Consider the following 15,415-nt stretch of genomic DNA (forward strand, 5'->3'; position numbering starts at 1 on the left):
CGTATAAATGTTTAGACAGTCAAATTTTAGTAGTCAATAGGATCCTGTCAGCATTCTCTCACTCTCTATTTACACAAATCCCCCTCACTCCCTCCCTACCTCTATTTATCTACATACCTATCTCTCTTTATCTCTCTCTCTACATACATTTCTCCCCTTCACTCCTTACCTACCTATATTTCTCTACATACCTATCTCTCCCACCCTCTCCATATCTCTCCCATGCTCCTTCCCTCTCCACTTCTTTCTTTCTTTCCTCTTTTTCTCCCTCTCAACCTCTCCATACTCCCTCTTTCCATCTCTCTCCCTCTCTACCTATCCACATCTCTCTATTTCTATCTATCTCACTTCTCCCTCTCTTTATCTATCCATTTATCTCCCCTCTCACTCTCTCATTATCTGGCCTAGTCTCCATTTCTCTCTATCGACATCTCCCTCCCTCCCTCTCTAGTTTTATCTCCCCTCACTCTCTTCCACCTTCCTTCTATACTACTCTCGCTTTCTCTCTCACTCTCTAGGGTTTATGATTAAGGGTATAAGGTATAGGGTTAAGGTTGAGGATACATAGGATATATAGTATAAGGTATAGAGTTGAGGGTATAAAGTTTAGGGTTGAGTGTATAGTTTTTAGGGTTGAGGGTATAACTCATTAAGGATATAGGCTTTAGGGTTGATGGTATAGAGTTTAGAGTTGAGTTTATAGGATTTAGGATTGACATTTGAGGGTATATTATTTAGAGTTGAGGTTATAGAGTTTAGGATGGGGGTTTGAGAATTGGGGATTTGGAACGAAATTCAAGTTTTTTTTATTTCTAGTTTAAAATCATAAATATGAGGTTTTAGGGTTTAGCATAAATATTTTAGGAATCAAATAGAAATTTTAAGTTTCTTTTTTATATTATTAATATCATTCTTTAGGGTTTAGCATATAGGTTTGAGGGCATAGGTTTTGAGGGTAGAAGGTTCAAGGTTAAGAGTATAATTTTTAAGGTTGAGGGTATATGGTTCAAGGCTGAGGGTTGAGGATATAGGGTTAAGGTTAAGAGTATAATGTTTAGGGTTGAGGGTTTAGGTTTTAGGGAGTATGGTTTAGGGTATAGGGGTGCAAAATCATAAATTTGTATCACACTTGAGGTCAACCAAATAGTTTTGGATGAAGAGGTTTCGACCAAAATAGGTTTGGCCAAAATTACTTGGTGGTCACGTGGTGCCAAAAAGGTGCACATGTGGCGCCTGATGGCATATAGGTTTTGGTCGAAATGATTTCAAATGGCTATGAATCATTTATAAGTATTCATACCTTATTTCAAATGGTTTCGGCTAAACCTGGCTCGACTAAACTTTTTTCGGCCAAACCAAGTTCGACCGAAACTGTCTATGTGTCATGTGATGTGGCAGCCAAATCACCTTTTTCTTTGCAATTCTAAAAATTTCCACTTCTGATATATTTTTCTTTAGGTATAATCTTGTTTTTCAAAAAAAAAAAACAATACCCTTTTGTAGAGCTCAAAGTCAAGATTCTAGACATATAATTTTTTAATGTTTTGATTAATTTTTATATGTTTTATTTTTTAAATATTGCAATTAGGTTTTTTAAGTTTGAGACGAGGCTGATTTGAAATTAAAAATATATATATGAAATGATATTAAAAAAATTAACAAAATATATTTTCACTAGATGAGAGAATCTTCTTAAAATGTTATAATTTGTTTTTTGATAATAATAAATTTAATAGACAAAAGATGATGCTAAATGAAAACTATCAAATTCGGCTATGTTGGACTTTGAAATGTTATTACAAGAAAAATATACATCAAAATTTATTTTTTCTTTTTTTTAGCACTGCATATATATGTCATCTATTTGAAAAATTAAAATGAAAAAAGTTTGTTTTCATTTTTTTGCTAGCGCTAACTAGAACCCTTGATTTTCAACATTTTTCAACAATAAAAAATATGTCTTTGAATATATTAAAAAAATCCTTTTTTTAAAAAAAATTAAGAAATAACAGACACAGACTTCATTAATATTTTTACATTTCATTAGTTTACATCATTTTGAAATTCAATTTAGAAATGTCACTTTTATGCAATCTAAGTTAAACTGTTTTAGCTGCGTTGGCCACTTCCTTTAAAAAATTCTGACTTGTGTTTGTTCTTTTCCCTGGGGTTTAGGGTTGAGGGTTGAGTATATAGGGTTTGTGGTGTAGGGTTGATTTTACATCGTTTAGGGTTGACGAAATAGGGTATATGTTTCAAGGTATAGGATTTAGGGTTTAGGGTTGAAGTGATACGATTTAGGGTTAAGATTTGAGGGTATATGTTTAGGGTGTAGGGCTTAGGATTTAGGGCCTGGGTTTTAGTACTTACAATTGATGATTGAGGGTTGAGCATTGAGATTTTAGGGATTAAATTAAAAAATTAGCTTTTAGTGTTATATTAGTATTGTCAATTTTTAGATTTTATCATATGGCATAAGGTTTTCGGGTTGATGGTGTAAGGTTTAGGGTTGATGGTTTATCATATAGGCTTTAGGATATAGATTTGGGAAAAGGGCTTTATGATCGATGGTATAGGGTTTATGGTTGAGTGTACATAGTTGAGGATTTAGTGTATAGGCTTTAGGGCCTACGATTGAGGGGAATGGTTTATGGTTAAGGGTATAAGGTTTAGGGTTTAGGGTATATGGTACAAACTGTATTTAAATAATTAATTGATAATAACATAAAATATGACATCAACGTGAAGGGATATAGAAATAATCAAGGGAGACAAAGATTAGTGTAGAACCCAAACATTAAAATAAAAAACATAATTCATCCCATGATAGTGAAGTAACGAGGTTGTCAATGATAGGAGAAAATAGTATAGATTACTAAATCCATGAAAAGAACATCCACATCAGAACTAAATCATGAATGGATATTAAAATGAATATTTATAAAAATAATTTCAATGGATGCCCATGGAAAATAAATTGAAAGGTGAATTTCTCAATTATTCTTGTTGGAGTCATCTATACATGAGATGCCTAAAATTATATTCATGTCAAACCTATTGGAGCTTCAACCATAGAAAATGTAGAAAACAAATTGAAACTCTTAGGAATTCAATGATAGGTGAATTCCTTGAACCAACCATTGGGAAAATCTCCTAAATTTCAATAATGACCACAAAAAGATCTAGTTGGTGTAAGTTGCATGCATAGAGGATTGATATACTTAAATAAGTTCTTTCTTGTCACTAAATAAGGAATCAAATAGTGATATAACTATGTGATAAAGAGGATGATCCTAAGAAGGTGAAAAATAAATCTGCCACTACACTCATAAGAGAAATACAAAATGAATGGTTCCTCACCATCAAAAAAAATAGAGATCCTTACACCCTCATACCAAGTATTTACATAGTTATAGGTCCCTATACGAAGTTCATGGACACGTGACAAAAAAACACCCTAAGAACCCTATCATCCTATTACAACTTTTTATACAAGTTTGCATTCTTTAATAAACCCTACTACAAATTGTTTGCCTATCTTTGTCATGATCATTTCTTGTGAGATTCAAATTTTAGTAACTCTTACTTCAATAGTTAAAGCTATTTGTATGTTTTTTATTTATTTTGTAGGTTCCTAGAGAGAGTATAAACCAAAGAATTAACCTATGTGATGACATTCAACAAAGTCCACATGGTTTCTCATGATATCCTTTTATGTCTAAAAAACATTTTTTACATGTACATGTTTTTTAGTATTGTACATTCTTTGATATATTTGGAATCATTCTAGGATTCACATGCACCTCAAAGTGGGAAAAATGTAAGGTTGAAATTTGATGCAAGAGTAATTATGAAGATGCAATACATGGGTCCCGACAACTAGGCCATGTTAGGTACCCATGCACAACTAATCATGCAACTATTCTCTCACAAATGGAGAAAAGGAGAAAAACTCATGGGACAAAACTCATCTCAAAAAAGAAATATGAAAGATATATACAAGTGATAGATCATGTGATGTATGGAGGTCTCACATCAATACCCACCTAGAACTACATCCATCATGAGAATACGAATACAATACAATACCATTTCCACTATGTTTTTGTGTCATGTTGGAGTTTACAACCTCCCATCCTAGGATTATGACTACTAGAAACTTTCACAAAAAGAGAGAAATATCGTTCACCATGAAATGAATTATATTGAGATTAAAGTGAGATATTTACAAATGTACATATGCTCTGCTTATAAAGGCATGAGTGAGAAAGAAAGTACCAATGAGGTGCAAGTGTAGGTACAATCAACTGACACAATTTATTAAATGGAAAGGTAAAATAAATAAACTCTACCTACTCACCTAGACACATGTAATAATACCATGTGCCTAAGTTGGACTTAAGCACCATAAATAGGGAGAAAGGGTGTTTGTAATCATTGGGCTCTTTTTTGGCCTCTAACATACTTCCATGGTTTTGATGATACTTCATTCAGGGGGGTCAATGTTGTCTCTATCTTTCCCTTCATTAGAGGGGTGATTGTATTCATATTCTCGTGATGGATGTAGTTCTAGGGGGTATTGATGTGAGACCTCCATACATCACATGATCTATCACTTGTATTTATCTTGCATATCTCTATTTTGGAGAGGAGTTTTTTCCAATGAGGTTTTCTCCTTTTCTCCATTTGTGAGAGATTAGTTGCATGATTAGTTGTGCATGGGTACCTAACATGGCCTAGTTGTTGGGACCTGTATATATTACATCTTCACATTAGTCTTGCATCATTTGCATAATAATTTCACTGCCTAAGTTGCACTTAAGGAGGGGTGTTGGAGTAAATTAGATTCATTCTATTTACTCTAATTAAGTTTACTTATGATAGTTCATGTTAGTTATCTTAGATGTCATTCTAGATAGAGATGAGTTTGTTTTATGCATTTAATTTTATTATAGAGTAGTTGTACCTACTCTCTCATCTCATTGAGCCACATCGCATTACCTATGTTATCAATTGTCTAGCATCTTGCCTATATAAGAAAGCTCATTTGTACATTGTATCATATCAATTCATTCAAACCTTCAATCTCATTTGGTGTTCATTACTCAACTACAACATTCTCTTTTGTGTGGTTGGTTGTTGCTTGGTTGTGAAGCTTAGCCAACTTCATCTTGGGCATCTAATTTCTTCAACATGAAGTTGTCTCTTACCTTATAATTTTACCCACGTATCTACACACACTACTATGCGCTTATCCCCCACCTCATCTAAATAAATACATATCCTAACTATTCATCTAGATTATGTGTTTACATTTTTTATACATGCATGTATTCCTACACATTCTATTATCCATCTGTTTTAACCATATCTATGTCTCAATACATTTCCAAAAATATGAAATTGATCTATTAGTTATAGACATGACCACTAAATAAATTTAAAATTCAAACTTAGAAAGTGGTTGAAGGTTCTCTATCTTTTTCCTACCATAAATTCATTTAATAAATGTTTAGATGTCCAATTTATTACCATAAATTTATATCCAAATGCATTTAGTTTCACTCCTAAATGATGATCATCAAGTAGCATTAAATATCATTAATGTTTTTGAAATGGTCATGTTAGAAATATTTTGATCAAAGTCCTTAAAAATGATTAGGAATATTTTCATCAAAGTATCTAAATGATTTTAGTTCTACAGCAAATCAGTTCGGAGCATTTGGATGACTATTTAAAGTCTATTGTTTATCATCTTTTACTTAAGCTTTCTAAGAGAGACAAATTCCACTTGTATGGAAAGTGATAGTACTCCACCTTGCTTACTAGGCAATGGGATGCTTGTCGTGTCATGGACTAAAGATGATTCTCTATTACCGGTGCCTATTACTATGTACAACATGGCTAAGGTGTGGATGGTTGGATGGGATAGGTGAATACTAGAAAAATAAACCCAACTGTACACAAAAGATTGCACTATTTGTTAATATGTGTCTGGTGTATACACAAAGTCCCCCAAAATAAAAACAAAAGCAAAATTTATAATTATATATGATTGTGAACCAAGAGAATAGATAAATAGAGTGCCTTGCAAAAGAAGAAAGCAATGTATCCCTTGTGCACTAAAACCTTCTTCACTAGTCGTGTTCTTCACTGTAATTTGAATAAGGTTTTTCTGAGCAAATAATTATCAAAAATAAATTTAATAGCAGTCAGTTTTGTAAGTTGGTAAGAGAGTTTATAAGAGCTTTGACATCACCCCAAGGGCCCAAAGGCCATGTGGCGGTCCACAGTGGAAAGAAATTGAAGCTCGTTGAATGGTAAGAAATGAATAACAGCTCTTTTTAAAATATGTATATTTATTTGGGTGAGATCGCAACTAGTATACCTATCTTTAGAGAAATATAGGTAAAGTACGCCGACAGATATCTTAAATTGAAACCTAATTTTTACATATTGTCACTTCAAAAATAAAATGAAACTAAACTTCAAATAATTATGAAAAACTTTCCATTTAGAAGCATTCTTCAAATAATTTCTCCACAATAAAGCTCTGAACAAACATTATGATATATGGTTATCTTTCCTTGTCTAATTGGCATGATAACGATTGTATTAGATAAATTCTTCCAACGCTTTTTTTAATTGCATTAAACATCTTAGAATGAAAAAGCATGAAGAAAATAAATTTATTTCATAACCATTAAATCCTAATTTCTTGCCAAAACTGAGCATAGTATACTAATACAATACAATAGCCAAGCATAATATGCAAGATGGGGCAGCCCCTCTTAAAGTAGTCCATTCCATCAATACAAACTTTATAAAAACCACATTGATCACAGAGAAATGGGAATGGATTGCTTTAAGAGGGACTGCCCTAAGCAACAATTTGACACAAAACCAATTTTCTAAACAATTTGAAATCTCTACCAAAATCGAATCTACTGATTAAAAGTATTATTTGATTTTATATTTGCATTAAAACAAACATCCTAAGATGGGTCTAGTAGAGAAACCCACAATGTTGGAATCTAATAAAATTTGGTAGATGATCCCAAACATTTTTTTTAATAGCCAAAAAATAAAATTGGGAAAAGGGAAAATTCATAGAGGGATCTGTTGGGACACAACTCTACTTGCTTGGTTGTCACAATTCTCAACAAATGCATACATTGCCTGTTCAACCAAAACATATATAACATGTGATTAGAAATCCATATATGCCAAGAGTTCGTAACCAAGCGAGGGCTTATTAATAAAATTTATTCTCAGCATAGACATTAAGAATATGACATGCCACTATCATTTAATGTCTTTCTAAAACAGGATCTATTGTAACTGAAGTGATGAAAACTTCTATCCTTAGGTGGCAATTTTCTATTCTTGAAAGGTGCCAACACAATCTTTCAGATAGGCATGATTAAGAAAGACGTTTCAAAAATAGGCAACGTTCGAATTGGGTGGTGGCTCCTATAATGATATCGTTCTGCTAGCCATGTGGAATTGAATATGTATCACTTGCAGGTAGTGGGTGGCGACCCCTAAAATTGTATGGTTATGCCAGCAATGAACATTTAACATATCATTTATCAAAAGTAGAAAAAAAGGAAAACACTAATTAATAACACAACATTTCAAACTTTTATATGCCAAATAGCCAGACATCACTATTATTATTGTTGATAGCAACATTATAAAACTATTAAGGACTATGATGGTATAAAAAATTTAACATAAAATTTCAAAAATAGGGAACAAATTTGATAAATTTAACACAGAAGTTATTAGCTATTGTTTACGAACAGTTATAATATTATGCACAATTTCCAAACAAAAAAACAACACGATCTGTAACGGTTCAGACTGCAGAATCAGTCGTTGATCCATCCATCCCATTTACCAGAATGATTTGGGGTTCGGTCGTTGATCCATCCATCCCATTTACCAGAACGATTTGGGGTTCGTGATGTATCATAGCTTCAGGTGGAACAACATCAGGAAGCACCTTATACTGAGGTGGCTCAAGCCTCACAAGCGCCACAGTCGGATTCTTCAAAATATATTAAAAGGTTTCTCCATTTTCTTTCACAGTGGACTTGAGGAATGCAACCAAAACACCTGCTGCAAACCTCCTCATCGACTCGAGTGGGATTTGGCACTGGCAAAGCAAGCAGAGCAACCAAAACAGTTCGTTGTTGAGAATATCATTTTTGCAGTAATCGTTGGCAATAAAATGGTATGCCGATGTCAGAGGAGTCAATATCTCCATTAGCTCAACCTCCCCCGACCCCGCCTTTGGACCTGTATTCCATTTGTACACAATCAATGTAGGCCTCCCTAACCTAGTTTCCACGCCTCCAATAGCACGCTCCTACTATGTTTCCCCCCTCAATAAGTCATCAAATCTAGTTCTCCTCAATCTCCAATTGCTATGGGGAACGAAGGACGAAATACGATCAATCCTCCCACCTAAGTGGTTCTCTCTCCTCTTCACTCCCGCTGCTAACTCCTCTTCGGGTAGTTCCGAATGTTTGACACCTCCCAAAACAGGTACACTCTAACCAACATAAGAGTACGCATGGAACTACATCCTCCATTAAATGTCCTCGCTAGTCAGAGGGGGCTATCCTGCCCTCTCCGTCGGCCAAGCACTATCAGCGTCCTACCAAATAGATTTCACATCCCATGATTGATCGACAGAATCACTGTACGCCTCTTCAATATGGTAGCTCAACTCTGGCGCTCCGCCTAGGCCCATTGATTCAACCTCTAGTTCGTCTTCTTGAGCAGGAGAAGAAAGATCTTAGACCATCATACTCTCTATGGTTGCCGCTTCTTTTCTAAGTGCGTTTTTATAGACAGAAGGAACCGGCCCTACCTCTATACTGGGGGATCGAGAGAAAGATGCAGTCGTTATGAACAACATCGGCCACGACTCTTTCCTTGGCGTCCACTCTTCTGACAAATTAATGTGCACTCTTCTATAACGGTTTTGACATATTTTATTCGCGTCTTCCACCAGTCCCATTGTACTCTGCCAACTCACCTTAAGCCTTACTTACCTCATGCATTAATCACCTTGCATTTTTCATACTTCTATCAACCTCTTCTTTATTGGCAGTCAGATGTAGTCAATTTATTTTTGGTAGACAATTACTATTAGCTAATTATTGCACCTTCTTTGCTAGTAAATATGTCTACACGTACATCATACCTGATTCGACTTGTCAATGGGCAAAATTGAGGGTTTGTCATCATTATTCCGACAGGACTTCCAGTGATAACCGGGAGAAGTAGTGGCGACAGTGGAGCAGTAAGGTTGGCAGTTACAAACGATATTTAAAACTCCACCGCAGGAGAAGGAAGTGAAAGGGACGGTCAGAGCAGTTATGAAGCAGCAGTCACAGTGGCGGCTCCATTCCTGCCTTTTTCGCTTCCACTCACAGAAAATCAAAGAACTTCATGCCTTCTGATTCGCCTGACCAGCGGTTACAGTATAAGAAGAATCCAATGATACCGACATCAGCAATAAAGAGGACAGAAAATATTGATATTTAGGAGAGCGCAGGACATGTTCTGAGTCGTGTGAGCAGAGGTACAATCGCTTCCCATTTATCTTTCCTTCTGGCTATATTTAGCTTCAACATGGTAAATGGATTATATTCTGCTAGGATTGTGTAACGTTTCTACCCACTCTTCCACCACCAGCATCACTATACTGCCAAGTCAGCATGTCAAATTTTTTTAAAAAGGCATTTTTGTTTACGGACAACTTGAATCCCATTGTAGATCGCCTCTCGGCGAAATTATTACAAGTATAGCTTGTTTGGGCTTCAAAATAAAGAATGAAATAATGGGATGATCCTTTGAAGAGGTCAGTTGATGCCTATGCCTGGCGAGTGCATTCAGTAGGAAAGCCCTGTGGAAACCTTTTACTGTCGGAACAGTAATCATAAATCATGTAGTTCTTGCGCACCCATTGAAGTTTCTGCTGCTCGCTCGACTCCAACGCCTCTGCAGCGTACCATGAATTCACAGAGCAATCAGAAGAGGCAGAGCATGTCTCTGCTTTGAAATTTCCATAAGACGCCACAAAGGGGGATTTGGTCCAGTCGATCTTCACTGCACCGCCTCTGGTTGCCCATTCGTCTGCGTTCCACAGGCTCGAGTATATTCTCATCGCTTGGTTCTTGGGATATGCCACTCCCAAATCCTCGCTGTTCTTGAACACTCTCACCGGCGTACCATCCACAGAAAACCTGCAACATGAATATATATTATAACTACACTGATGATGTTAAATCTAATTGATTTGAAGTTGCAGGGCCAATATTAACATGGCTTACATAATTTGTTGGGGATTCCACAGCAGAGAGTAAGTGTGGAAGTCTGCAGTGGGGTCGAACCAGAGGTAGAATTGCTGCTCGCGATTGCCTTTGCCTTGAGAGAAAACATTGGTGTGCATAATATAGGGATCTCCAGAGAGATTTCCTAGGAACTCGAAGTCTATTTCGTCGTGCTTATCCCCTTGTGATGACAGCTGCGCCAATTCAAATTGGAAACCATCAACGTTTTATTAGACAACAAATATTAAATACTACTGCCCACTACTAATTTGGGGAGTATAGAATGTATGGAAGAGTAAGAGAGAAACTTACATAGTACGCAGTGACAGTGCCAGCCGAGTTACCAGCCACTAACTTGATTTGCATATCGATCTTGCCAAAGAGATATGCATTCTCAGATTGGAACCCAGAACCTGGTTTAATATAGCAGAGGAAGAGGCAGAGGAATGAGCATACTGTTAGTAAAAGTCATATATATATTACATGTGCAGCAAGCAAACGAAATAAGGTACCTGAGGACTGATCGAGAGTGAGCTGCAAGCGTTGTCCGTTGTCGAGTATCTTAGCACGATCATTTCCCCATGTGATGTCAAAGTCGTTATAAAAATTTGCAGAAACAAGGTGGGAGGAGAAGAGTACAAGACTTAGCAGGAGGAAACATGGTAACAGATCCATTGGGAACACAGGACAAGAGTAGAAAATGTAGTTGTAGCAGTGGTGAATGGTGATGGCTGAGGAAAATCAATGGGATTTTAATGCAGGAATCCTAACGATAGAGGTATGCAAGTGGTGAATGGTGATTGCTAATGAAAACCAATGGGATATTTATACAGGTAAGGAATGGAATGGAAAGTAGCAAAAATTTCACACAGAGTTGTTGAGTGGATGAGTTGGAGCGCGCTTTGGATTTAGGTAGATATTTTAGTTGTTGGGTTTTGTTGCACGCGGAATTCCAGCGAGAAGAAAAGCGTATTCTTGCATACGGCCGCCTTAGCTGTGTGCATATTAAAACAACTGTATTTCATAATTTGGGAGGCTATTCAAAATGATTGTCTCGGATGTTGACATCATTTCTAATCACACGAGCTGGATTTTAGCAGGTAACCAAATGCTTTGGAGGGAAACATTGTGGACGGGTCCACGCGTCGAATTTCAAAGCAACCACGCAATAATGTAATATACTTATTAGGAGAAAAACATGTCACAGACCGAACCGTCACCGACGTCAACTTCTAGATAAAATCTCATCATTTGACTGCCTTACTTTTATTCTAAGAAAGTAATGCATCAAACCCAAATATGCCAATTCTCCAATTCCCAGTTTAAATCATATCATCAACATATAAATAGATTATAACTAGTTTTCAATATGTTTGCATTTGATTTAAAGTTTAGCTTCATTTCTACTCTTGTTGAAACATTTTTTTAAAAGGTATTCATACATTTTTCTATACCAAGTTCATGGTGCTTGTTTGAGTAGATAAATGGCCCTTTCTAATTTAAAATTTTTTTGTTTCTGTTCTTATAATCTCATATTATAGCATTCGTTCTATAAGCACTTCTTCATTTAAGAAACCATTTAGAACAACTTATCTAACATCAAATTGGTGTATTAACCACTTAGATTGTGTTGCTAGTGCCAAAAATTAGTTCTTATAATATGCAATCTTGTCATAGGAGCATAGGTTTCATTATAAAAAATTCTTGTGAGAAGCCTTTCATTACCAATTTTTTGTGTCTTTCAATGGATCCATTAGCATTATATTTTAATTTTTGGACCCATTTTAGTCCAATATCATCATTAAATTCAACTGGACAATCTACTAACTCCTCTATTCCATTCCTTTTAATACAAGTGATCTCCTCATCCATGGCCAACTTCATGTCTTGTTGCATCTTAAATTGTGGTTCTATTTAAAAATCAAATAGTAACAAAAACTTTGTAAAGAAATCAAAACTAGTAGTTCTTTCATAACTTTTTTTGAGATATTTTACCCTCCTTGGAGGAGGAAGTGAACTCGAAGGAAGAATTGATAATTAAGGTGTAAATGAGTAGAACATAAGATGTTGCTTAGGCTAGTAGAATAAGTTTCTATAATTCATGGATTTTTTAGATATAATTTTTTATTTGATTTTCATTTTTTTTTTTTGAAAAAATTACATCATTTCTTACTAAATTGTGTGTGTTTTTATTAGATTATGTATGTTATAACTAATCATGTCCTCATTGTAGCCAATAAAAATGCATTTCTTACTATCATTGCCATTTTTTTTTCTTTTATGTCCTTTGAAATATATGAGCATTATCAATGCAACCAAATACCTTATTATGAGCCTCAAGAAGTTTTCTTCCATTCTATATCTCACAAGGAGTCATATTGTTTACACTCTTTTTTTTTTCAACGTCTCTTTATCAACTAAATAAATGTAGCCATTATTTCAACCCAAATAGTACTTAGAAGACCATTGGTCTTGAATGTGGTTCTGATTGTCTCTACAATTATACGATCCTTATATTCAACTACTCCAGTTTGTTGAGGGATATGACTTATAATTAATTTTCTTTTAATAGAATTATTTTTTACAAAAATGTTAAAATTCATTTGAAGTAAATTCTCTCCCCTTATATTTGTACATAAAATCTTAAAGGAACCAACCACTTTGTTTTCTATGCTAGCTTCAAATCACTATAGTTAAACCAAGAGGGATGTTGACCTTTCTTTAACTAAATATACCCAATTTATCCCATTTTAGTCATAATAATAATAATAATAATTTACAACTTGAGTTGGCCTAGTGGTGGAGAACTTGTACTCTTGAAATAGAGGTCACAAGTTCAAATCCCACAAAGGGGGTAGGGCATGTACACCTTATCGGCTTCGGCCTATTACCTATCAAAATAATAATAATAAAATGCCCATTTTGTTAAGTGATAAGGTCTACATTGGACCATAAATAATAGCATGCACTAATTTAGGAGGAACTTTTACTCTCCAAGCTTTCCTTAATAAAAAAGACTCTTGGTGTTTTTTACCACTAATATTGCCTTCACAAACTTGATCATCTTGTTTGATAAATGTTCATCCTTTCACCATTTGCTTCTAATAAACTAGTTTTATATATTGAAAGTGTAGGTGTCTATTCCTCATTTGCCATAACTAAAATTTATCATTTTAGACATCATTCAAATCTTAAGTTTATCTATATGGAAATCTAAGAGGAAAATTTGTAGTTTAAATCATACCGACTATTGCTACAATATTATTACAATCATTTTTATCACAAATAAAAAATTTATCAATTTGAAAATAGTAGAATATCATTTTTCAACAATTTGTCTTATGCTTAATAGATTAAGATTGATCCTTTGTACATATACAAATAATATGATTATATATTAGATTGAACCTTAGTTGTTCTTAACTTTTCAATGGTTCTTTATCATCTTTGAGTACTTGTGTTTTAGGAGACTCGTCCATCTTTAAAAGCATGCTTTATTACTTATCATATGACTACTCCAATTGCTAACCAAAATCCATACAATTTTTAGAGATTTCTTTTCTAACATCACATGAAATATATAAGTTAATTTTTAATCATCTTTTCTTCATGTTTTTTACCATGTTTCTTATGCTTTCTCCACCTCAATCATGTTCATAATGGTCAATTTTTTTATATAAATGACACTACATACTTGAAATTGGTAAGGTTTTTACATATTACTCTTTCAATATAGTTCTTTTTATCTAGCTGAAGCTTCATACCATAAAATGCAACTAGGCGCCCATTTTTTATTCTAGTCGAGCTATCACTACAACTATTGCAATGTCGGATGCATCTAAATGAACATGAAATATTTGTGTCCAGTCTACAAGTATTAAAATAATAGCTTTTACCATCTTATTCTATAGTATATAACATAATTTTTAACACTTGCCTATCCATTCAAAAAAAAATTCTTTTTCTTCTCTTTCAAAAGTTCTTTAATGGGTCCAAAGATAGTTGCATGTTTCATAATGAACTTGTGGTGATAGTCGATGTATCCTTCAAAAAAAACTTATTTCTATTACATTCTTATGAGGAGGTAAATTAAAAAATATGACTATCTTGAGATAGTCTACCATCATTATTTATAGATAATGTGTCATAGTCGATTGTCAAACAGATGAAATATGTGCATATGTTTATTTTGAGTGCAATCATGAGACTATGACATCCTAATATTGGGACATGATATTTCAACATCTCACAAACTATCAAATCATCTAAACATAATTCATGGAAGTCTTGTGTAATTTTCTTGAGTGAATTTTGTATCATAATCATAATATAAAATTTAAGTATGTTCATTAGGCCAAATGTCATTAGTGTGTACATAATTTAGGACCTCATTCAATTGAAAACATGATCTTAGACTAATCGTCTTCTAGTGTATTCAATTGGTGATGCCCTTAAATTCAATTTGACAAGGTTTAACCTTAGAGTTATGCCTGAGCCATTGTTTTCTAGGATTTCTTGTTTATAATTTCTTATTATTGTATCAGTTTTAGATCTTATTAGGGGTTGTGTTCTTATTTTAAAAATTGATCGATACATCTATAGATTTTATTATTTATTGCATCACAATAATTTGTACCACCTTATCCAATCTTTGATTCCTCATTAGAGTCTCATTTTTAGACTTTAAAGTTGTAACTAGGAACTTGTAGATACAATAGCTTTTGCCACTTGGACTCAAGCACAACAATAATGGCTAAAGAAGAGTATAAGAAATTATTTGAAATCCCTCTTCACCATCAACACCTAAGAAATTAATTCATGAAAGAGTTTGAATCTATACAATATTTTTTACTCAAGTGATAGGACTAGTAAATAAAAATTAGATATTAGAGCGATAATTTAACAAATGAAAAAAATTGTTGAGGTGCGTAGCATCACATTCCAATCCAATTACATAGTAGCTATTGAAGAAAGTAAGGATATATCTTTGTTATCAATAAATATGCCTATAGTATCTCTTCAAACTCACAAGAAAAGGACTTCGAATTGATCTACCAAAAAGTATA

At 34.1% G+C, this 15,415-nt stretch overlaps 1 protein-coding gene across 1 annotated transcript; it reads right to left on the reverse strand.

Moving 5' to 3' along the window:
* Positions 1-9,719: 9,719 nt before the first annotated feature.
* LOC131056316 (xyloglucan endotransglucosylase protein 1-like) lies at positions 9,720-11,160 on the reverse strand. The gene is made up of 4 exons (XM_057990669.2): positions 10,862-11,160; positions 10,662-10,762; positions 10,350-10,543; positions 9,720-10,262 (listed from the first exon to the last, which is right to left on the reverse strand). Exons 1-4 carry the CDS (start codon positions 11,022-11,024, stop codon positions 9,890-9,892), a joined length of 831 nt encoding a protein of 276 aa, XP_057846652.2. The 5' UTR covers positions 11,025-11,160; the 3' UTR covers positions 9,720-9,889.
* Positions 11,161-15,415: the final 4,255 nt, after the last annotated feature.

The sequence above is a fragment of the Cryptomeria japonica genome, chromosome 4, assembly GCF_030272615.1.
Source record: "Cryptomeria japonica chromosome 4, Sugi_1.0, whole genome shotgun sequence".
Classification (NCBI taxonomy): domain Eukaryota; kingdom Viridiplantae; phylum Streptophyta; class Pinopsida; order Cupressales; family Cupressaceae; genus Cryptomeria; species Cryptomeria japonica.